A 22,663-nucleotide genomic window follows, 5' to 3' on the forward strand; every position below is an offset into this window, starting at 1 on the left:
AAGCAGCAGATGCCCAACCTTTGCATAAAACCCACGCCAACATCAACAAGACGGATAACAGTTTTCAGTTTCACTTTCTCAAGGAGGCGTCACTGCGTTCGGACAAATCCATACACGCTACACCACATCTGTTGAGCAGATGCCTGACCAGCAGCATAACCCAACGCGCTTAGTCAGGCCTTGAGTGCATGCTTACATATTTGTGTACCTATGAAAGTGGATTTCATTTTACGTAATTTCGCCAGAGGACAACACTCTCGTTGCCATGGGTTCTTTTTCAGTGCGCCAAGTGCGTGCTGCACACGGGACCTCGGTTTATCGTCTCATCCGAAAGACTAGACGCTCAGTTTGATTTTCCAGTCAAACTTAGGAGAAAGGGCGAGAGCGGGATTCGAACCCACACCCTCACGGACTCTCTGTATTGGCAGCTGAGCGTCTTAACCATTCTGCCACCTTCCTCCTAACAGGTAACCGTTATGATGTTGTTGTGGTGGTGATGGTGGTGATGAAGTGGTGGTGATGGTCATGATAACAATGATGATGATGATGGATGATGAAGAATGATAACAGGTAACCGTTATGATGTTGTTGTGGTGGTGGTGGTGATGGAAGTGGTGGTGATGGTCATGATAATGATGATGATGATGATGATGATGATGATGTGTGTGTGTGTGTTAGAGTGTGAGTGGGTGGGAGGGGCCATCTGTATTTCCCCTTGGTGATCACTGGAGGAGTGAGACAGAGAGATAAAAAATAGAAAGTGTGTGTGTGTGTGTGTGTGTGTGTGTGTGTGCGCGTGTGTGTGCGTGCGTGCGCATGCGTGTATGTGTGTCTGTGGAGCCTGTGTGTGTGCTTGAGTGTGAGTGTGCACGTCTGTGTGGTCATGATGATGATAGTGATGATGGCAGTGATGGTGACAAATCATCATTTACTTATCTATCTATTCATTTGTTTGTTGTTGTTGTATTCTCTTTGGCATCAATGCCTGCAGCATATCACACAGCATATGAGTGAAAGAGTGTTACTGTGTATATGCATCATGTATTTATGTATGTATATATGAGCATGCATGCATTTTTGCATGCATGAGTGTATATGTGTGGATACATGCATGTGTGTGTGTGAGTCCATGCTGGCATGCACATGTGTGTGAGTCAAATGCAAGAGTTACATCTAGACAGTAATCTCAGAACTCTCTACTCTAAATTAATGTAAACAAGTGACTGCTTCACCAAAATAATGACTAGCCTGTCATCTACAATGAACCATCTCTTCCACATGACAATGCTCAACTTTCTATCCAAAATGAAGCCTAAATATTTGACAGTTCTGCACCTATCATTTTAGCTCAATTAATCGTCCAGTGAACTAAAATTATCGCATATTAAAAGGTTAACTCTGTGACATGAAATAAACGCTAAATGGTTTTTTGTAGATAATTATCTCATGCAAAAGGTGGACACCACAAGCAAGCATAAGGCAAAATCTTTTCAACCAGATACACAGAAAGTGCTTTTGTGTTGAAAAAAATAATCTGTAGGCCTGTTACCTAAATGGTCCTTCCCAGTTCTCCAGAAGAGATGGGTAAGCTGTCGGCGGTTGAACAACACAGCCCAAATAAACAGCTCTCGTTCTGGGTGCACAAATTCGACGACGTCTTCAATCTTCTGTTTGGTTCTCCGTCGTGAAATTTGTCCCCTCTCTGTGAAAACATATGTGCATCTTTCTTTTATTCTATCAATGAATATACATACATACATATAACATATATATGTGTATATATATATATATATATATATATATATATATATATATATATATATACACATACAAAGCATACAAGCAATGAAAAGCCAAAAAGTCCTTCAACATGTGATGTGATCATGATTATCAACAACAGAGACAGGCACACAGACAAAATACAAACACATAAGCAGGAAGCTGATATATATAAGCCATTGATGCATGAACATACCTTTTGTTACAGGATACACATGTTCACCAATACATGAAGTGAAGATGTATACTTAGGGGATATGTCAACATTGCTGCTGGGTAAACTCTCTCTCTCTCTCTCTCTCTCTCTGTGTGTGTGTGTGTGTGTGTGTGTGTGTGTGTGTGTGTGTGTGTGTGTGTGTGTGTGTGTGTGTTGTGTGAAACATAGAAACAGGGAGACACAAAGGCATACCACGAGAGTTACGGCTTTGTAAGGTTTGTAACATGTCTGTGATTGGTGATGAGTTTCATTTTATAATGGAATGTCCCAATTATGATCAGTTACGAAATAGATATGTTCCTAAAAAAAACTTGTCTCCAAAATCGGTTTTTAATTTTTGTAATATGCTCAAAGGAGGCAAAAAAGTCATTTTAGCTGTAAGTAAGATGATTAGATTTGCAAATGTTGCCTAGTTATACTTTTGGAGTTAAAAGACATTTGTGTTTTCTCAACTTTTATGTGACATTGTTGTGTATTTGGAAATGTTTGTTCTGGGCACGAAAAGATTATTTTGCAGTAATCCTCCATACTCCAATAGGAGTGAAAGGATAATTAAAACTTGAAACTTGTGCGTGCGTGCGTGCATGCGTGCGTGCGTGCGTGTGTGTGTTTTCTTTACAAATTAATTTTTTTACAGCTAAATGAGACTGCTAAGCTCAGGATTTTACAGAATGATGGATAAGACAGGTAGGACATGGAGAGAGATGAAGAATCAAAGATTAAACAACAAAAGTAAGGAAGAAAGAAAGAAGAAAAGAAAATAACGAAACAAAGAGTGAAGGAACACAGGAAAAAAAAAAAAAGGAATAATCAAAAAGAAGACAGAAAGAAAACGAAAGAAAACAAAGAATAAAGTCAGAAACACAGAAACACACACAAAAATAGATAGATAGATAGATAAAAGGCATGATACATAAATGAATAAAAAATGAAAGAAACAAAACAATAAAACTGATACAGTGATACAGAGAGAAAACAAAAACAAAAAACTGATAAGTTATTTATCTAAATCAAACTAATGGTCACGCTTATTTTTTTTTTAAAATGTTTTAACACCTATATTCCCGGACCTAGGGTGGAATAATACCACTGTGGCACAAATGATCAACAACGCCTACTTTTGTACTTGTGAACGGTGTAACTGATTTTACTGAACAAGTAATATTCCCATAATAATGCATTCCCAAGGAGTGCCAATGTTGAGTGACACTCTAACCTGTAACCTCAATGTTATCACAACTAGGCCACAGCCCTTCACTTTGAGCATATTCATCAGCAACAGTCAAGGAGTTAAAAAATAATAATAATAATAATAATAATAATAATAAAAAACTCAACAGAAAAACTTGTTAACTGTTAGTTTGGGGAAAAGCAAATGGGCCAGAATTCACAAAGACCAATCTGTGAAGAACAGAATTTTCGTTAATCTTTTTTTTTTTTTTTTTTTTTTTAATGTATGTTAACAACATCACCAACAACATCACCAAACATGTCAGCAACCATTGTTTATATTCATCATGGAAATCAGCCATAAAGAAACTCAATATCATCACAATCCAAAGGAAAACCAGCTGAAAGAAGTTGTTAAACACATGACTCAAATTAATTGATCTGTAAAAAGAAAGGCTTTAACAAGTAGAATAAACACATGACTCAAATTAATTGATCTGCAGAGTAGAACATGCGATAAAAAGTAATCACAAAGACAAGATTTCTGTTAAACAACAGACTGAAATGGGCAAGAAACATTTAAACACTTCCATTCATAAAGTGGATAAATATATCACACACATAGTGGAAGAACATACACGCATGCACACAAACACAAGCACACATACTTACACACATGCATAAAACACAAGCACACATGCTTACACACATGCATGCTAACAGACATGCATGCTCACACACATGCATACATACACACACACACACACACACACACACACATGTACGCGCACATCCGCACACAAACACACACGCACGCAAGCACGTGCGCACACACACACACACACACACACACACACACACACACACACACACAAACACACACACAAACAAGAGCACAAATACAGACACCAGAAATTATGAAACAATAAAAATGACCGAAAAACAAAAACAAAAACAAAAGCAAAAACCCACCCACTTCAACAAAAATCTTAGAAAAATCAGATTACCTGCCGAACGTTTGGTTACACTGTTACAAATCAGACCAGCAAAGACAAAGGAGAAAGAGAAGGTATGTCAGCCACAAGGCAGCTCCACACACAACACTTACCTCTTGCTGACAAAACCTCATGAAATTCTAAACCTGAATCATCATCAACAATAGGTAGTGATTTCTCTTCATCTTCTCTTCCTTCCTCCTCTTTGTGTGTGTAAGTGTGTAAGAGAGAGAGAGAGAGAGAGAGAGAGAGCGTATGTGTGTGTGTGATGTGTGAAGTGTGTGTGTGCATTTGTATGTTTTTGTTGTTTGTTTGGTGTGTGTGTGTGTGTGTGTGTGTGTGTGTGTGTGTGTGTGTGTGTGTGTGTGTGTGTGTGCATTTGTATGCATGTGTGTGTGAAGTCAGGTCAAAATAATTTTTACTGAGAGTAAAAGTATAAATGTATACTGCTTCATTATCATCCTGCCCTTAAAAAAAGTGTAACAAAAAGAGAAGAAAAATAAAAAACATGAAAACTATTCATTGCAAGTAATACACAAGAAATTCTATCAGTAAAAATTCATACACAAACAATGGCACAAAAAAAGCAAATGTACATGATACTGACACAATTATGATACACAAGGACAGCATCCTTTACATCAATAACATCAATATTCAGAATGAGAGGAAGAGTTGGACAGACAGAGAAAGAGAGGGGGGAGAGAAAGAGAGATGAGAGAAAAAGAGTGTGTGTGTGTGTGTGTGTGTGTGTGTGTGTGTGTGTGTGTGTGTGTGTTTGACAGACAGACAGACAGACAGACAGAAAACAAACTTAATCCAAGCATTAATAATCATTCAAATAAGGATAAAAATAATGCTGACAATCATCTGAAAAACATGTCAATGAAAAAAAAGCAGAATACAACTTTCACAACTGAACAAAAAATGTCTTCTTACCACACAAATATGTGAGGTGAAAATCCTGCATTTTCTACTAACAGAACCTATCAGCATACAACACAAGCACTACACAAAAACGCACATGAAACAAACAAAAGAGAGGGGCAATATACACACAAAAGAACTGTACATACATGCAGAAATTGAGAAACAAGCAGGCAACACAACCTGATAAAGAATAGAATGAGACGGAATTTGCTTCTTCTTTTTTTCTGTGACGAATTTTTATTTTAGTTAAACAATCAAAAGAAACCCTCAATGATGCAACTTAAAGTGTAACTAGTGTTAGCTGAATGAATCCCAAGAATGAATCCCAAGAAAAGATCGATGAGATAAATTTAGTCCCGACATTCAGGATTCCCACAATACTGACACTCAACACTGGATCTGGATGAATATGTTGCTGAACCCAAGGATTGACTATAACTGCAATGGGGAGGGCATTGGAGGGGGCCAGGGGGGGGAAGTGCCGGGGGCGTCTGCACACAGAAGTAGGACTAGTGGTGTTGGCTCTGGGCCGTCTGCCTGAAGCCAGCTGAATTGATATCGTCGTCAGACAGGTTATTCTAAAGAAGGACATCTTGTATTGTTCGGTGTTTTGATGGTAGAACTGCAAAATATCTATCGGACATAAATGTCGCTGATCCTGTACCACATGATTTCCACCTTCTGCTACAATTCCCTCCTTCAGTTTCAGTTTCCCAAGGAGGCATCACTGCATTCAGACACATCCATATAAGCCACACCTCATCTGCTAGGCAGATGCCTGACCAAACAGCGTAACCCAAATGTCATGCCTTGAGTGCATGCGTTTACATTTGTGTATCTATCAGAGTGGACTTCTTCTACATAAATTAACAGAGGACAACACTTAAGTTAGCATGGGTACTTTTTCAGAGCAGTCTTCTTCTTCTTCTTTTTCGTTCGTGGGCTGCAACTCTAATGTTCACTAGTGTGTAGATGAGTGGACTTATATGTGAAAAACCATTTTTACCCCGCCATGTATGCAGCCATACTCTGTTTTCAGGGGTCAGGGCAGTTTGAAACGTTAGAAAAAAAAAATTATAAAAAAAAGGAGAAAAAAGTGAAAAGGAAAGAAAAAGCCATACTTTTGGTGGACATGTGGGAGTGCATGCGGATCTTCATGGGCTGGATGGCCGTGACGTCCCCCTTCCATTGCATGGATGGACTCTCGTCCTCCACCACATGCTTGTCGTCTGTGCAGTCAATGAAAACAAAACACAAACTTATATATATATATATATATATTACCCCAGCTTCTTTTTTTATACTTTTCTTTTTAACCCTCCAACTGTTCTCTTCATTGTTCTACTTGTTTTAGTCTTTCTTTCTATCAGAGATTTAAAAACAATGAAGAGGCATCATCAACATTGTCATCATCATCACTGTCAGCAGAACATCATCATAGTCATTGTCTTTGTCATCATCAGCGTCAACACTGTCGGCATCATTTTCATCATCAGTGTCATGATCACTGTGAGCATAATCATCATCATCAGTTGCAGCAGCAGCAACATCATCTACATTGTCAGCAGCAGCAGCAGCATCTATACTGTCAGCAGCAACATCATCTACACTGTCAGCAGCAGCAACATCATCTATACTGTCAGCAGCAGCAACATCATCTACACTGTCAGCAGCAGCATCATCTACATTGTCATCAGCAACAACATCATCTACACTGTCAGCAACAGCAACATCTACACTGTCAGCAGCAACATCATCTACATTGTCAGCAGCAGCAGCAGCAGCATCTATACTGTCAGCAGCAACATCATCTACACTGTCAGCAGCAGCAACATCATCTATACTGTCAGCAGCAGCATCATCTACATTGTCATCAGCAACAACATCATCTACACTGTCAGCAACAGCAACATCTACACTGTCAGCAGCAACATCATCTACATTGTCAGCAGCAGCAACATCATCTACATTGTCAGCAGCAGCAGCATCTACATTGTCAGCAGCAGCAACATCTACACTGTCAGCAGCAACATCATCTACACTCATCTACACTGTCAGCAGCAACATCATCTACACTATCAGCAGCAACATCATCTACACTGTCAGCAGCAACATCATCTACACTGTCAGCAGCAACATCATCTACACTGTCAGCAGCAACATCATCTACATTGTCAGCAGCAACATCATCTACATTGTCAGCAGCAGCAACATCTACACTGTCAGCAGCAACATCATCTACACTGTCAGCAGCAACATCATCTACTGTCAGCAGCAACATCATCTACACTGTCAGCAGCAACATCATCTACATTGTCAGCAGCAGCAACATCATCTACACTGTCAGCAGCAACATCATCTACACTCATCTACACTGTCAGCAGCAACATCATCTACATTGTCAGCAGCAGCAACATCATCTACACTGTCAGCAGCAACATCATCTACACTGTCAACAGCAACATCATCTACACTGTCAGCAGCAGCAGCATGAACACTACCACCATCAACACTGCCACTTATTCAAACACCACAAAAAGGCCAACCCTGCAGCAGTGTCTCTTATTTTACTGGTGTGTTCATATCCACAACAGCACAGTGTCTTATTTTACTGGTGTGTTCATATCCACAACAGCACAGTGTCTTATTTTACTGGTGTGTTCATATCCACAACAGCACAATGTCTTATTTTACTGGTGTGTTCATATCCACAACAGCACAATGTCTTATTTTACTGGTGTGTTCATATCCACAACAGCACAATGTCTTACTTAACTGGTGTGTTCATATCCACAACAGCACAATATCTTACTTTACTGATGATACAATAAGTGTAACAGCACAATGTCCAATTTTACTGGTGTGTTCTTAACACATTTCTGCCATTGGACGTCAAACCTACGTCCATGCAGATCTTCGTTTGTCGCCCACGGACATAATTTTGTCGTTCGTTTGGTCTACTTTCAGTTTTGGTAGCAATTAAAGGGAAGAAACTCTTATTCAAACAAAACAGGAAATATACAAATGAAGAGAAATTAGTGAGTGATTTTGGAGCCAAAAAAGAAGAGTTTTCAACGAAAATTGACTTTGGACGAGGCTGTCAACAAAAGGATGATTCGGAAAACAAAGCAGAGGAGGAAAATGGCAATAATTTCGTCGAACTGAGTGAAGGTGAAGAAGTGGCGAATGATTCAGACAGTAGCAGTGAAAGTGTTCTTTTGGTATGTTGTGCATGTTTCTTCAGATCTATTGTGATGTACTGTGCAAAAAAGCATGTTTTATGCGTGTTTTTTTCTGTTTTCTTTTATTTTAACAATAATTTGTAATGACTAATCATAAATTTCCTGCCTTTAAAGGCTTTAACACTAAACTACAGTTATTTTTTTAATATTTAATAACAATACCAAATTTGATCAAAATCCACTCATATCTGAAGATTTTATGAGCATTTTTCTGACCATACCCTCTCATGTCAGCACACAGGTAAAAATTACTTGGGCAGGGGCAGGCAACGCAACGAAAAAGGCTTGGGCAGAATAGTGTTAACCATAACAGCACAATGTCCAATTTTACTGGTGATGCAATGACTTTAACAGCACAATGTCCAATTTTACTGGTGGCATAATGACTACGGCAGCACATTGTCTTACTCTACTGGTGTGTTCAAAACAACAGCACAATGTCTTACTTTACTGGTATGTTGATTACCACAAAAGTAAAATGTCCAATTTTACTGGTGGTGTAATGACCACAACAGCACAGTGTCTTACTTTATTGATGATGCAATGACCACAATAGCACTATGTCCAATTTTACTGTAATTTACTGGTGTGTTCATGACCACAGCAGCACAATGTCTTATTTTAACAGCACAATCGTCATCACCATCATCACACCCCTGATCCTGACCCAAGTGCACACCCCAACATCCCCAACACCCACCTGTGTAGAAGCGAAAGCTCTGGTCCTGCAGCAAATGAACGATTACTTTGTTGATGAACGGCAACAGGTCTGGAAAGTTCTCAAAGTTTGGTGTCCCTCGACACAGCAAAAAGGCAGCCCATGTTTGCTGCAACCAACAAGGTTTCATTTTCATCACTTCTAAACTGTTGCAATTAAAAAAATGGTTGGGAGGGGTGGGAGAGGGGCTTCTGTTATATGCCTTACAAGTTTGCCTTCCATCTTGCATGAAAATCATATTCAAAACCTTCAGACATAGTCCACCGTGGTACCTAGTTCTATATTCTGGGAATGCTGAAGCCACTTTAAAGTTACATTACTCTATACCCCTGATTTACCCACTGTCATTTTTTTTTCCAGACTGGAAGGTCATTCCAGCAGATTCATAAAAAAGAATGATATTACTTCTTTTCTATTCCATTTTTCTGTTCGCTTGCTCACTCACTTGCTCTTCTCTCTCCAACAATACTCTACCAGCTCCCTTTCCACTAATTAATCAAGACAGACGTCTAATAAGAGATGTTGGCATGTTTGTTTACTATGCTTTCCAATCCTTAGGGGAATTATTGTAGTAAAGATTTATGTTTTTATGTAAACTTCAAAATGCATGCTTGAGCAGTTTTTATTTTCCTCCATATTTGTTAAAATCTGTTGTTGTTTTTCCTTCATTTTTGACATCATTATTTTCAAGTGTATGTGTTCTCATGTGGAGAGGCTGGTCACCTTTGCATTAAATTTCCTCCTCTCTCTCTCTCTCTCTCTCACACACACACACACACACACACACACACACACACACACACACACGCACACACACACAGAGTATATTTCTCTTTAAGTAGTAGCAACTGCACATCTATTTAAGACTATATCTAAATATTTCCTTGTTCAGGCCCGTTCAGAATGGGCCTATGGTCTTTTGAATAAAATCATGTTTATACCCAGCCCCCATGGGAGGATGTGGAATCAAGCCCCACCAGAGGTGGGGTTTATCAGCCTGTGGCTGACTCTTTCCCAGAACTAAGTGTGCTCTTGGCTTGAATGGCAAGACTGGGACCACACAGTCGAGGGTCATTTATTCCACTGATGCATCTTCCCCACCGAGATCGGAGCGTGACTGCCTCCATGGTGGGCACAAAAATGCTCATTCACGTAAAAGCCCGCTAGTGTATATGAGTGAATGTGAGAGTCGCAGCCCATGAAGGAAAAAGAAGAGGAAGAAGAACTGACGCGACTTTGGGAATGCAGCTCCAATTGCTTGACCAACACTGTAGATGTCTGTATCTTTCAGCCAAGTTGACGCCATGATACATTATAAAAGTATAACCGTGTAAAGTAGTCCCAAACCTAAATGACACATCACCCCTATCATCATTCATCATCATCAAATATAGAAAACAACATGTCCCAAAAATCGGGGGCACAAAAAAAAAAAAATAAATAAATAAATGAATGATCACTTTCATCATCTTCTCTCACTGACCACTGACCTTGAGGTAGGAGATGAGGTATCTCAGGAGGTTGGCCTCTGCGCTGGTCTGGTCAATGATGCACTGCACACAGCACACATCTCTTCATGCGTGAGTGTAAAATTCAATCCGTCAATACAAACATCTCTTCATGCATCACTGTAAATCCCATCAGTCAATACAAACATCTCTTCATGCATCATTGTAAATCCCATCAGTCAATACAAACATCTCTTCATGCACCACTGTAAAATTCCATCAGTCAATACAAACATCTCTTCATGCACCAATGTAAAATTCCATCAGTCAATACAAACATCTCTTCATGCATCACTGTAAATCCCATCAGTCAACACAAACATCTCTTCATGCACCACTGTAAAATTCCATCAGTCAATACAAACATCTCTTCATGCACCACTGTAAAATTCAATCAGTCAATACAAACATCTCTTCATGCACCACTGTAAAACTCCATCAGTCAATACAAACATCTCTTCATGCACCACTCTAAAATTCCATCAGTCAGTACAAACATCTCTTCATGTACCACTGTAAAATCCCATCGGTCAATACAAACATCTCTTCATGCGTGAGTGTAAAATTCCATCAGTCAATACAGACATCTCTTCATGCACCACTGTAAAATCCCATCGGTCAATACAAACATCTCTTCATGCACCACTGTAAAATTCCATCGGTCAATACAAACATCTCTTCATGCACCACTGTAAAATTCCATCAGTCAATACAAACATCTCTTCATGCATCACTGTTCAAAATCCCATTGATCAATACGAACATGAGTCTCTTCCTGCATGAGTGTAAAACTCCATCAATCAATACAAACATCTCTTCATGCACCACTGTAAAATTCAATCAGTCAATACAAACATCTCTTCATGCACCACTGTAAAACTCCATCAGTCAATACAAACATCTCTTCATGCACCACTGTAAAATTCCATCAGTCAGTACAAACATCTCTTCATGCACCACTGTAAAATCCCATCAGTCAATACAAACATCTCTTCATGCGTGAGTGTAAAATTCCATCGGTCAATACAAACATCTCTTCATGCATGAGTGTAAAATTCCATCGGTCAATACAAACATCTCTTCATGCACCACTGTAAAATTCCATCAGTCAATACAAACATCTCTTCATGCATCACTGTAAATCCCATCAGTCAATACAAACATCTCTTCATGCACCACTGTAAAATTCCATCAGTCGATACAGACATCTCTTCATGCACCACTGTAAAATTCCATCAGTCAATACAAACATCTCTTCATGCATCACTGTTCAAAATCCCATTGATCAATACGAACATGAATCTCTTCCTGCATGAGTGTAAAACTCCATCAATCAATACAAACATCACTTCATGCACCACTGTAAAACTCCATCAGTTAATACAAACATCTCTTCATGCACCACTGTAAAATTCCATCAGTCAATACAAACATCTCTTCATGTACCACTGTAAAATTCCATCAGTCAGTACAAACATCTCTTCATGCACCACTGTAAAATCCCATCAGTCAATACAAACATCTCTTCATGCGTGAGTGTAAAATTCCATCAGTCAGTACAAACATCTCTTCATGCACCACTGTAAAATCCCATCAGTCAATACAAACATCTCTTCATGCGTGAGTGTAAAATTCCATCGGTCAATACAAACATCTCTTCATGCACCACTGTAAAATTCCATCAGTCAATACAAACATCTCTTCATGCGCCACTGTAAAATCCCATTGGTCAATTTGATACGAACATCTCTTCATGCATGAATGTTCAGATCCCATCAATCAATACAAACACAGATCTCTTCATGCATAAATGTTGAAAATCCCCTCAGTCAATACAAACGTCTCTTCATGCACAACTGTAAATCCCATTGGTCAATATAAACATTTCTTCATGCATGACTGTTTGATATCCCACTGGTCAATACAAACATCTCTTCATGCATGAATGTTGAAAATCCCTTCATTCAATACAAACATCTCTTCCTTCATAACGGTTGAAAATCCCCTCAGAAAATCCCTTCATGAAAGTTTATACTAAGTCACTGGCAGACACAAAGACTGAAAAATAATGAGAACAATATCAATGAGAGAGAGGAAGACAGTGACAAGAGAGAGAAACAGAGAGAAAGAGACAAAGGAAAAGAGAAGAAATATAACATAATAAGGATATACAAAAAAAAAGACATGCTCATAATCCTGCTAATACATCCATACAGGCAAAGACAATGATAAAAAAAAAGTTATACTGGACAAAGAGACAAAGAGACAACAAAATCACAGAAATGGAAACAGAATGCTGATACACACCCACAACTACACACACACACACACACACACACACACACACACACACACATCCACACACACCACACCCACCCACACACACACACACACACACACACACACACACACATCCACACACACTACACCCACATCCACACACACACACACACACACACACACACACACACTTCACACAAACACCACACACACCACACCGCATCCACACACACACACACACATCCACACACACACACACACACACACACACACACACACACACACACACTGATCCTCTCTAACCATCCCCACACACCCCTCCACACACACACACACACACACACACACACACACTGACATTGCAGTAGAGGTTCCACAAGGTGCGGGTGGTGAGGAAACGTTTCAGATCCACTCCGTTGTCCAGAAACAGCTGAACAAAGTCTGCCCGGTTCTGAACCAGTGCCGTGAACATGGCATCGTACAGATCCACTCGCTGAACATAACCACAAAAAACACATCACGACTCTGAATCAGAATCAGAAAAACTTTACTTCATGTATCTCAAAAAGAGAAATCAAGTGTGGTGAATGTGTGATGAAGTCTGTGATACATACAGATTACAAGCAGATCAGTCAAATTTGGTGTCCTACATATACAATGACAAAATCATACACAACAGAGTCACAGCAAAGCAAGCCTGATAAAACTAACACCTTTGCACCATTTTAAACACACACACACGAACACATACACATACACACACACATAAACACACACACACACACACACATAAACACACACACACACACACACACACACACATGAACACATACACATACACACACACACATAAACACACACACACACACCTGCCAGCTGTGCCTGTTTTCAGGGGTGAAGATCTCCTGTCTGGCAATGTCACATACACACACACACACACACACACACACACACACATGAACACATACACATACACACACACACATAAACACACACACACACACCTGCCAGCTGTACCTGTTTTCAGGGGTGAAGATCTCCTGTCTGGCAATGTCACACACACACACACACACATAAACACACACACACACATACACACACACACACACACACACCTGCCAGCTGTGCCTGTTTTCAGGGGTGAAGATCTCCTGTCTGGCGATGTCACACACACACACACACACATAAACACACACACACACATACACACACACACACACACACACCTGCCAGCTGTGCCTGTTTTCAGGGGTGAAGATCTCCTGTCTGGCAATGTCACACACACACACACACACACACACACACACACACACGCACACACACACACGCACACACCCCTGCCAGCTGTGCCTGTTTTCAGGGGTGAAGATCTCCTGTCTGGCGATGTCACACACACACACACACACACACACACACCTGCCATCTGTGCCTGTTTTCAGGGGTGAAGATCTCCTGTCTGGCGATGTCACACACACACACACACACACACACACACACACCTGCCATCTGTGCCTGTTTTCAGGGGTGAAGATCTCCTGTCTGGCAATGTCACACACACACACACACACACACACACACACACACACCTGCCAGCTGTGCCTGTTTTCAGGGGTGAAGATCTCCTGTCTGGCAATGTCACATACACACACACACACACACACACACACACACACACACCTGCCAGCTGTGCCTGTTTTCAGGGGTGAAGATCTCCTGTCTGGCAATGTCACACACACACACACACACACACACACACACACACACACACACACACACCTGCCAGCTGTGCCTGTTTTCAGGGGTGAAGATCTCCTGTCTGGCGATGTCACAGCGGTTCCAGGCCAGAGCCAGAGCCAGCTGGGAGTTGGCATTGGACTTGTTGGCTGAAAATCAAAGCTTACTTCATGATGCTTGCCTGAAAAATAGCATAAAAATTTTTCAGGAGGAAAGCATTCCAGACATATCCGTGTATCAAAGACATCTACAAAGATGGGTTTACTGTGGCCAACATTCCACTAGAATGTGTGTGAGAGAGTGAGAGCATGCATACATGCTGGCATAACCATGCATACCTGACTTGTGATTCAAGTTTTCAGTTACATTTTCAAGCCTTAATATCAGGATTTTTTTGAATAAGTGTGACATGTAAGAAAAACAAACAAACAAAAAAAACAATGATCAAGAAAAGTGAACATAATGGTAATTATGAATTGGAGGATGCATGATGTAAAAAGAAAGAAACTTTCAACATGTATCAGTAAGACAAAGGCACATAACTCAGAGCAAGCAATAATGTTTTGAATTATGTGCTATTTGTCTTTCCATGAGAAACAGTGCTTATTTCGTGTTTGAAATAATGAAGAATCGCACAAATAGCAAAGTGAAAACAAATACAACAATAACAGCTTTTAATAATAATAATAATAATAATGAATGAGTCTTTTTCCCCCTCTTTTTTTATCTTGTGAGTTTTTCCACATTTTTTTCCATGTTGCTATATGCTCATGCACACAATGACTCGCACCAGTAAGAAACAACCAAATGTGTATGGACAATTTTTCAATTTGTTGTTGCTGCTGTAATTGATGTTGTCCCTTGTGGAAAAAAATGTGAAAACAATCCTTTAGCAGCGCAGTTGATGAATAAAGATCAAAAGCAATGAAAGCACTTTGCACTGAAACTTTCTTTGTCCCTTGAACGTCCACCCCAAATCCTTACACGTATCACTAGTCAAAACTGCAAATTCTCACACACACACACACACACACGCACACACACACATTAATTAAGGAATGAAATGGGGGCAAAGTGGATGGAAGATATACCCAGTGTGGGTATCAAACATAATGCTAGAAACACAGCTGGATAACACAACCAAATCACTAAGAAAATTTTCTTTTTTTAATAAAAAAATGTATGCATCAATAATGCAGTTAATAGATCAATAAACTGCTCAAGAGGACAGGTAAATAACTGACCCCACCGCCACCCCCACCCCACCGCACACACACACACACAAACAAATAATTGAAGCGACAAATCAATCAAGCAATAATGGGCACGATAGAAGGGTGGTCACAACAATGAACCACTGTCCAGTGAAGTATGTTGTTCATACCCCAGCACCTTGGGTGGGTAAAAGCTGCAGATCTATGATTCCACCTTCCCTGGTCAGTGTGTATGTGCAGACCTATTTGTGCCCCAGCCACCATTAAGTAAAACATATGCGAAAGACAGGATACACAGGTTAAAGATCCCTCAATCCAAGTCATGTGTAATGGAAACACAAACACACCCGACATGAATGCACCCTGCAAAAAGCCAGAAGGAGGTCTACATGGTGAGATTCTTTTTTCTTTTCTTTTTTTAAGCCCACTAAAACAAATGACAAACTTGGGAGATGCAAAACCTAGAAAGCGAGAAGCAAAAAAAATAAATATCTAACAACTGGGAACATGGAATGAGCAGGGTGGAAGTAATGCCACTGATCTGCAGATGATGAGGCAGCAAAATAAATAAAAAATTAAAAAAATGAGTTATCTTCTATGAAAAAATCGATCAATGAAACAATCAATGTTTGAAGCTAATGAAATGAAGGCCATGCACACTAAAAATGAGTATAAAAAAAAAAATAATAATAAAACCCTGATAGGTGTAATCTGATTTCAAATGCACCATCTACAAATAAAGAAGGCAGGAATGCTTAGATGGAGTGGATGGGTGTTAGAGTGAAGATGATGTCCATTTTCTGTGGAATGCAGTTGTGAATCCTCTGCTCTGCGGACAGGGAAGCGCAGTGACTCTTTCACTTACCATCATCAGGCAAGCCTGTCAGCCCATGGCAAGCATCGAACATGTGTCCACATCATTAAAATAATAATGATCTAAGAACGTAAATAGCTTGCACTTATAAATATGTGTGTGTGTGTGTGTGTGCATGCATGTATGTGTATGTGTGTGCACGAGTGTGTATGTGTGTGCATGTTTGTATTTCTGTATTAATGTGTAGTGAGTGTCGGGGGCGGGGAGGGGGTGGGGGCCTAGGGAGGGGGGTGGGGGGGTCTCTGTGTGTGGGTTGTTGGGGTTTTTTTTTGTCTGTTTGTTGCTGTTGTTTGTGTGTGTGTGTGTGTTTGTATGTGTGTGTGTATTCATGTATGTGTATAGGTGTGCATGAATGCATATGTGTGTGTGTGTGTGTGTGTGTGTGTGTGTGTGAATTTCAGGGAGAGTGCAAGCAACACAGAGCATGGCACATTGCTACTGAGACCAGATCAGGTAAAAAATAAAATAATAATAATAAAGAGGTGCAACAAGTTCACACATTTCAGTGTCATGCTTTAGTGTTTAATCTGACAGCATTTAAAAGAAATCTAACCAAAGTTTAGTTATTAGACAAAAAACAACACCAAAATAACATTATCATATTTGCGTCAATGACAGAAGAAATCATACGGAAAGAAAAAAATACTTCACATTAATATCATAAAAATCATCCACATGTTAAAATTGTCAGACCCATCATCTTTCTTTTAACAAAGTTGAGTGAAAGAGGAACAAGAAGGAAAAAAAATGTGTACACTCACCTTTTAGCAATGCGTACAAAATGGCTCTGTCAATGTCTTTCACAGAGTCAGCCTTGTCCAAGTTGAAAATGTTCAACTGCACACAAGAAAAATGAGGATAAGAATGAATGAAAATGAGGATGATGACAAAACTGATGACAATAACAATGAAAGTGTCATAATCATTCAATTCAATTGACCAAAACATTGAACAAGAGCTTTAAATTCATCATGCCAAGATGATCATAAGCTTAGACATTTAACCTTGTCCAGTAAATGGGGGAAAAGGAAGCAATAAATCAATCAGTCGATATGCACCATTACATACGCTTATTGGCAGCCCATCCAATATACTAAGTTAAGAAGAAGAAAAAAGATGAGCTTACTCTGAAGTGATGACGAAAATCTCAAGCAAACAACAACAAATCAAAATAGAAACAAGACACTGAGTTAAAAGGAAATTTTCTTCCTAAAATTACGTTTAAGTAACATACTTACCGTGACCCACTAGTGCAGACTCCGGCAGGGGTCTGACATTCCTGTCCTGTGCAAACTACTATCCGTTAAGCCACAGTTTAGCCAGCAATGACAGGAAAAACCCACCTCCCAGGATAAAACAATATATGTTAGCACAAATACTGGTTCACAATAACACTCTCCATTTAAGAACAACAACAAAAAAAGAAAAAAGAAAAGAAAATACATAAGAACATCAAATTCCAGATGTATACGATTCTGTCACTTAAATGTTCCAGCAGAATATTTTTGCCCTAATTTTCTAATCCTCAGCTCAAGTGCCTTCTCACTCCCAACACAAGACGTTCACTGCCCAACCCAAACCAGCACGTACCAGTTTTCTCTCTGCCAAGCAATCCTCCAAGAAGCTAAGTGCCTGACTGATGTTCCTCTGTATTTCCTCCTCTGCCATGCCTTTCTTCCACTCAAACAACACGCGTGCATGCTTGATCATCACCTCCTGAAAGTCACTGGGGTACAGGGTTTGATCCTCGCTGTCAGAACAAAGAGGACCACAAATCAGCTGGGACATAGAAAATGGCTCCTGGTGATGTCTTATTAGCTCAGGATTTTGAATAAGACATCACAAAACCTTCATGATCTCAAACTTCAAAAATATATACTTCAGCTTTCCACTGCAATTTTTTTCAGTTTTTTCAACTGAATGTAAGACATCTATTGATTTATTTCATCTTCATTACTTAATCTTTCTCTTTTCAATCATTTGTTCATTTGTTTATTATTGTAAAGTGATGTTTGTGTGTTTGTTATTGTAAAGTGACGTTCTGTACTGGTACAACTGAGATAATCCTAAAATATGAATATCTATATGATGTGTTCTTTGTTGTTATGTGTTCTGCAAGACGACAGAGCTAAATCACGAAAGCAAATTGGTCGACAGAGATCAGTGAAACTAATGGGAGGGAGTAAATGTCTGAAAGTGAAACAGCTGGTCTGTCTTGTAAATGTATGCCTGAATGCGAGCAAGAATTACACTATCAGGCAGTGAACAAACACAATGCTGTCTATTCCATTTATGTCTTTTTAATATCAGTTTTGAAAACAAATGAAATAATGATAAAATACAATCAAAGAAGTATACAAAAAAGAATAAATACAACCGGCAAAAAACAAAAACAAAACACAACAACATCAAAACACCTGAATATAAATAACAAGTAGAGCCATACTCACTCATTCAAATTTTTGGTCAGCCTGAAAGCCAAGGCAATGAAATCAGCAGCGCGGCCAGACTTGTCGATGACAACCACAGGGATTTTGCGGGTGATGGACTCTCGCACTGTCTTCATTGTGTTGATCCCCCCCTCCACCACTATCAGCACTGACGGCACATTGACACCTGGCACACACACACACACACACACACACACACACACACACACATACACATTACAGACAGGGGAATGGTTTTTGTTCAAATAAATGCTTGAATAATTGACTGTCATGAAAATGTTAAAATGATTGACAGTCAATGATCATTATAGAAATGCTGAAGTGATATGACAATCAATGACTGCCACAGAAATGACCAAATGAGAGAGGGTCAGTAATTATCATGGAAATAATCAAATGATTTACAGTCAGTGCAAGTCATAGACAGTCAATGACCACCACAGAAATGATCAAAAGACTGGGTCAATGAACAATCAATAACTGTCACAGAAAAGATCAAATGACTGGCAGTCAATGATTATCACAGAAATGATCAAAAGATATTTCTGCTTGAAATCTCAATGGTTCCAATCATAAATAAGCCTACACTGTGCAAGGTATTTGTGTGTGTATACAAATTTGCTATTGGTAAAGTATGGAAATATCTTAATTGTTTTGACATGTAATTTAGATAATCCTGAATGAGCTAATCCTCACACACACACATGCTCACAGTCACAAAACAAACACATACGCACACACACACACACACACACACACACACACACAACACACGCACAAACACACACACACACACAACACACTTTGAGTTTCTGTGACCCCTGTCTCCACTTTCTGAGAGATATAACTCTCCAGCTTGGAGCGGAACTTGATCTCGGTGCCAAACTTTCCCTCCGACCCATCGTCCACCAGCAGGAAGTGGGTGTGGTTGTGGTCCAGGGGAGCGCACCCCCTGCGCTGTGTGTCCACGTCCTCCATGCAGTAGTTGGCAGGGAACAAACCATGCTCCTACCAAAAGGTAAACAATATATATATATATACATACATAGATATATATATATTTATTCATTCAAGACATTTCCTATAATATTTTTCTCATGGAAATATTGAGAACACACAGCCCTGAATCAATTATGACAGTTTAAAATCTTCACTTTGACACAAGCTTCTGCTGTGGTCTGTCTCCCTCTGACAGTTTAAAATCTTCACTTTGACACAAACTTCTGCTGTGGTCTGTCTCCCTCTGACAGTTTAAAATCTTCACTTTGACACAAGCTTCTGCTGTGGTCTGTCTCCCTCTGACAGTTTAAAATCTTCACTTTGACACAAGCTTCTGCTGTGGTCTGTCTCCCTCTGACAGTTTAAAATCTTCACTTTGACACAAACTTCTGCTGTGGTCTGTCTCCCTCAAAGGATACATGCATGTTGAATTACAACCCCATCCTTAATATCACTGTATAGAAGTATCCACATCATCATTGCTGCATCATGATTCCCACAGGACAGGAACATGGCCTTACCCCTTCTCCGTCCAAAGCCAGGTTGTTGGCCACTGCTCCCCAGGGTGCGATGCCCAAAGCCACACACTCATTGGGGTCTTCACCCGAGGCCTGGATGTGGTCCTGTACCGCCTCCCCGACAAACTCCATCACCCCTGTGGCCGTGCCCCCCGTGATGATCCACGCACCTACGCACCACACCCTCCTGAGTCACTAACAGTTACATTTCTTCTTGATTCATTTGTGTAAACAAAGTGGGTCTGTGTAAAAACCTTGTGTTTCAGTTGTCTGTGTGTGTGTTTGTATTTGTGTGTGTGTGTGTGTGTGTGTGTGTGTGTGTGTGTGTGTGTGTGTGTGTGTGTGTGTGTAGTGTGTGTGTCCGTGGTAAACTTCAACATTATCTTTTTCTCTGGAAATACATAGTCAGTTGATACCAAACTTGGCTTAGAAATAGCTACAGGTCGTTATTTTCATATATTTTCTTTTTCTTTTCTTTTTTTCTTTTTCTTTTTGCTGTCCATGATCTGCATAGTTTCAGTGGCATTTCTCCCCAAATACAGCTACACTTAGGTTTGCCTGTCACAGTCCTAGTGTTGGCAGGCCACACACCAGAGGAAACCCTGCACAACTGCTGAATCGCTTCGGTGGTAGTTCCACTGTGCCTGTTCTGATTGAATGTACTAAGGACACCATCTACTAAGCCCCCTACTGATGACAGTAATCACTCAGTTGTGGCTGGAGAGTTACATTTCTGTTTGCATTGTCTCAAGGCCTGACTAAGCGCGTTGGGTTACACTGCTGGTCAGGCATCTGCTTGGCTTGGCAGATGTGGTGTAGCGTATATGGTTTTGGCCGAACGCAGTGACGCCTCCTTGAGCTACTGAAACTGAAACTGAAACTGAGCAAAGTCATAAACACTTTCTAGCCTTATGGCTGTTTCTCCACCAGGGATTCATCTCTGAACTAAAATAAACATTCAACAATGTGTGTTGATATTTATGTTCCACAGACACCTGTGCACAAAAATAACAAACTTCAGATATATAAAAAGACTCCATCATCTGCACACAGTCAACGCACACATCAAAACCAACAGAAGCTTTCCATTTTGAACACCTCATCACCCTATTCACCAATCACAATCTGTTACACAATTCACCACAGATCTGCAACTCATACAAGCACTGTTACATTCATTCACAATTTACAAACCAAACCAGTATTGTTACACCATTCACATCCTACAACCCATACAAGTACTGTAACTCCTTTAACAATCTACAACTCAAACCAGTATTGTTACACCATTCATGTTCCACAACTCAAACCAGTACGGTTACACCATCCACCACAGATCTACAACCCATACCAGTATTGTTGCACAATTCACAATTCACTACCCAAACCAGCACTGCTACACCATTGACAAACTATTGACAATCCACAACCTAAACCAGTAATGTCACATCATTCACAATCTACGACCCAAACCAGTATTTTTACAGCATTCAACATCTACAACCCAAACAAGCACTGTTACACTACTGACAGTCTACAAACCAAACCAGTAATGTATCACCATTTACAATCTACAACCCTAACCAGTACTATTACAATATTCACATTCTACAATGCAAACCAGTATTGTAACACCATTCACAATCTACAACCCATACCAATGCTGCTACACTATTCACCTTAGATCTACAACCCAAACCAGTATTGTTACACCATTCAACATCTGCAACCAAAACCAGTACTTGTACACCATTCACCATCTACAACCCAAACCAGTATGATGGTCAGTCATGTCTGACTGTGTCCATCATAACAGCAGAGGAAGCAACTGCTGTCCCAATTATCTGGGCTACAACTTGATTACACTGGAGAATGCTTTGCCTGAATTACATCCCCACTCTCTCGGCCTAGAGGGCTTTAGGACACAGTCTGCAATGGGATGGTCCCCAAAGGCCAACTAGCTCCCAAGGCTGCAGCACTAACAACCAATATAATCTTGCTGGTTTCAGAGTCACAGTCCTTCACAAAAGACTAA

At 40.0% G+C, this 22,663-nt stretch overlaps 1 protein-coding gene across 1 annotated transcript in view; it reads right to left on the reverse strand.

Annotated features, from left to right (window-relative positions):
* The window catches only part of LOC143286655 (transient receptor potential cation channel subfamily M member-like 2), a 50,709-nt gene that overhangs the window by 18,869 nt on the left and 9,177 nt on the right, over nucleotides 1-22,663 (reverse strand). Inside the window, exons 6-16 of the mRNA XM_076594295.1 lie at nucleotides 20,632-20,798; nucleotides 19,915-20,119; nucleotides 19,112-19,277; nucleotides 18,252-18,411; nucleotides 17,423-17,498; nucleotides 14,616-14,722; nucleotides 13,198-13,332; nucleotides 10,542-10,604; nucleotides 9,034-9,160; nucleotides 6,213-6,320; nucleotides 1,550-1,702 (exon numbers count right to left, since the gene is read on the reverse strand). Coding sequence (XP_076450410.1) covers nucleotides 1,550-1,702; nucleotides 6,213-6,320; nucleotides 9,034-9,160; nucleotides 10,542-10,604; nucleotides 13,198-13,332; nucleotides 14,616-14,722; nucleotides 17,423-17,498; nucleotides 18,252-18,411; nucleotides 19,112-19,277; nucleotides 19,915-20,119; nucleotides 20,632-20,798 — 1,467 coding nt within the window. The remainder of the gene's footprint in view (nucleotides 1-1,549; nucleotides 1,703-6,212; nucleotides 6,321-9,033; nucleotides 9,161-10,541; nucleotides 10,605-13,197; nucleotides 13,333-14,615; nucleotides 14,723-17,422; nucleotides 17,499-18,251; nucleotides 18,412-19,111; nucleotides 19,278-19,914; nucleotides 20,120-20,631; nucleotides 20,799-22,663) is intronic.

This window comes from Babylonia areolata, chromosome 1, assembly GCF_041734735.1.
Source record: "Babylonia areolata isolate BAREFJ2019XMU chromosome 1, ASM4173473v1, whole genome shotgun sequence".
In the NCBI taxonomy this organism is placed as follows: Eukaryota; Metazoa; Mollusca; class Gastropoda; order Neogastropoda; family Buccinidae; genus Babylonia; species Babylonia areolata.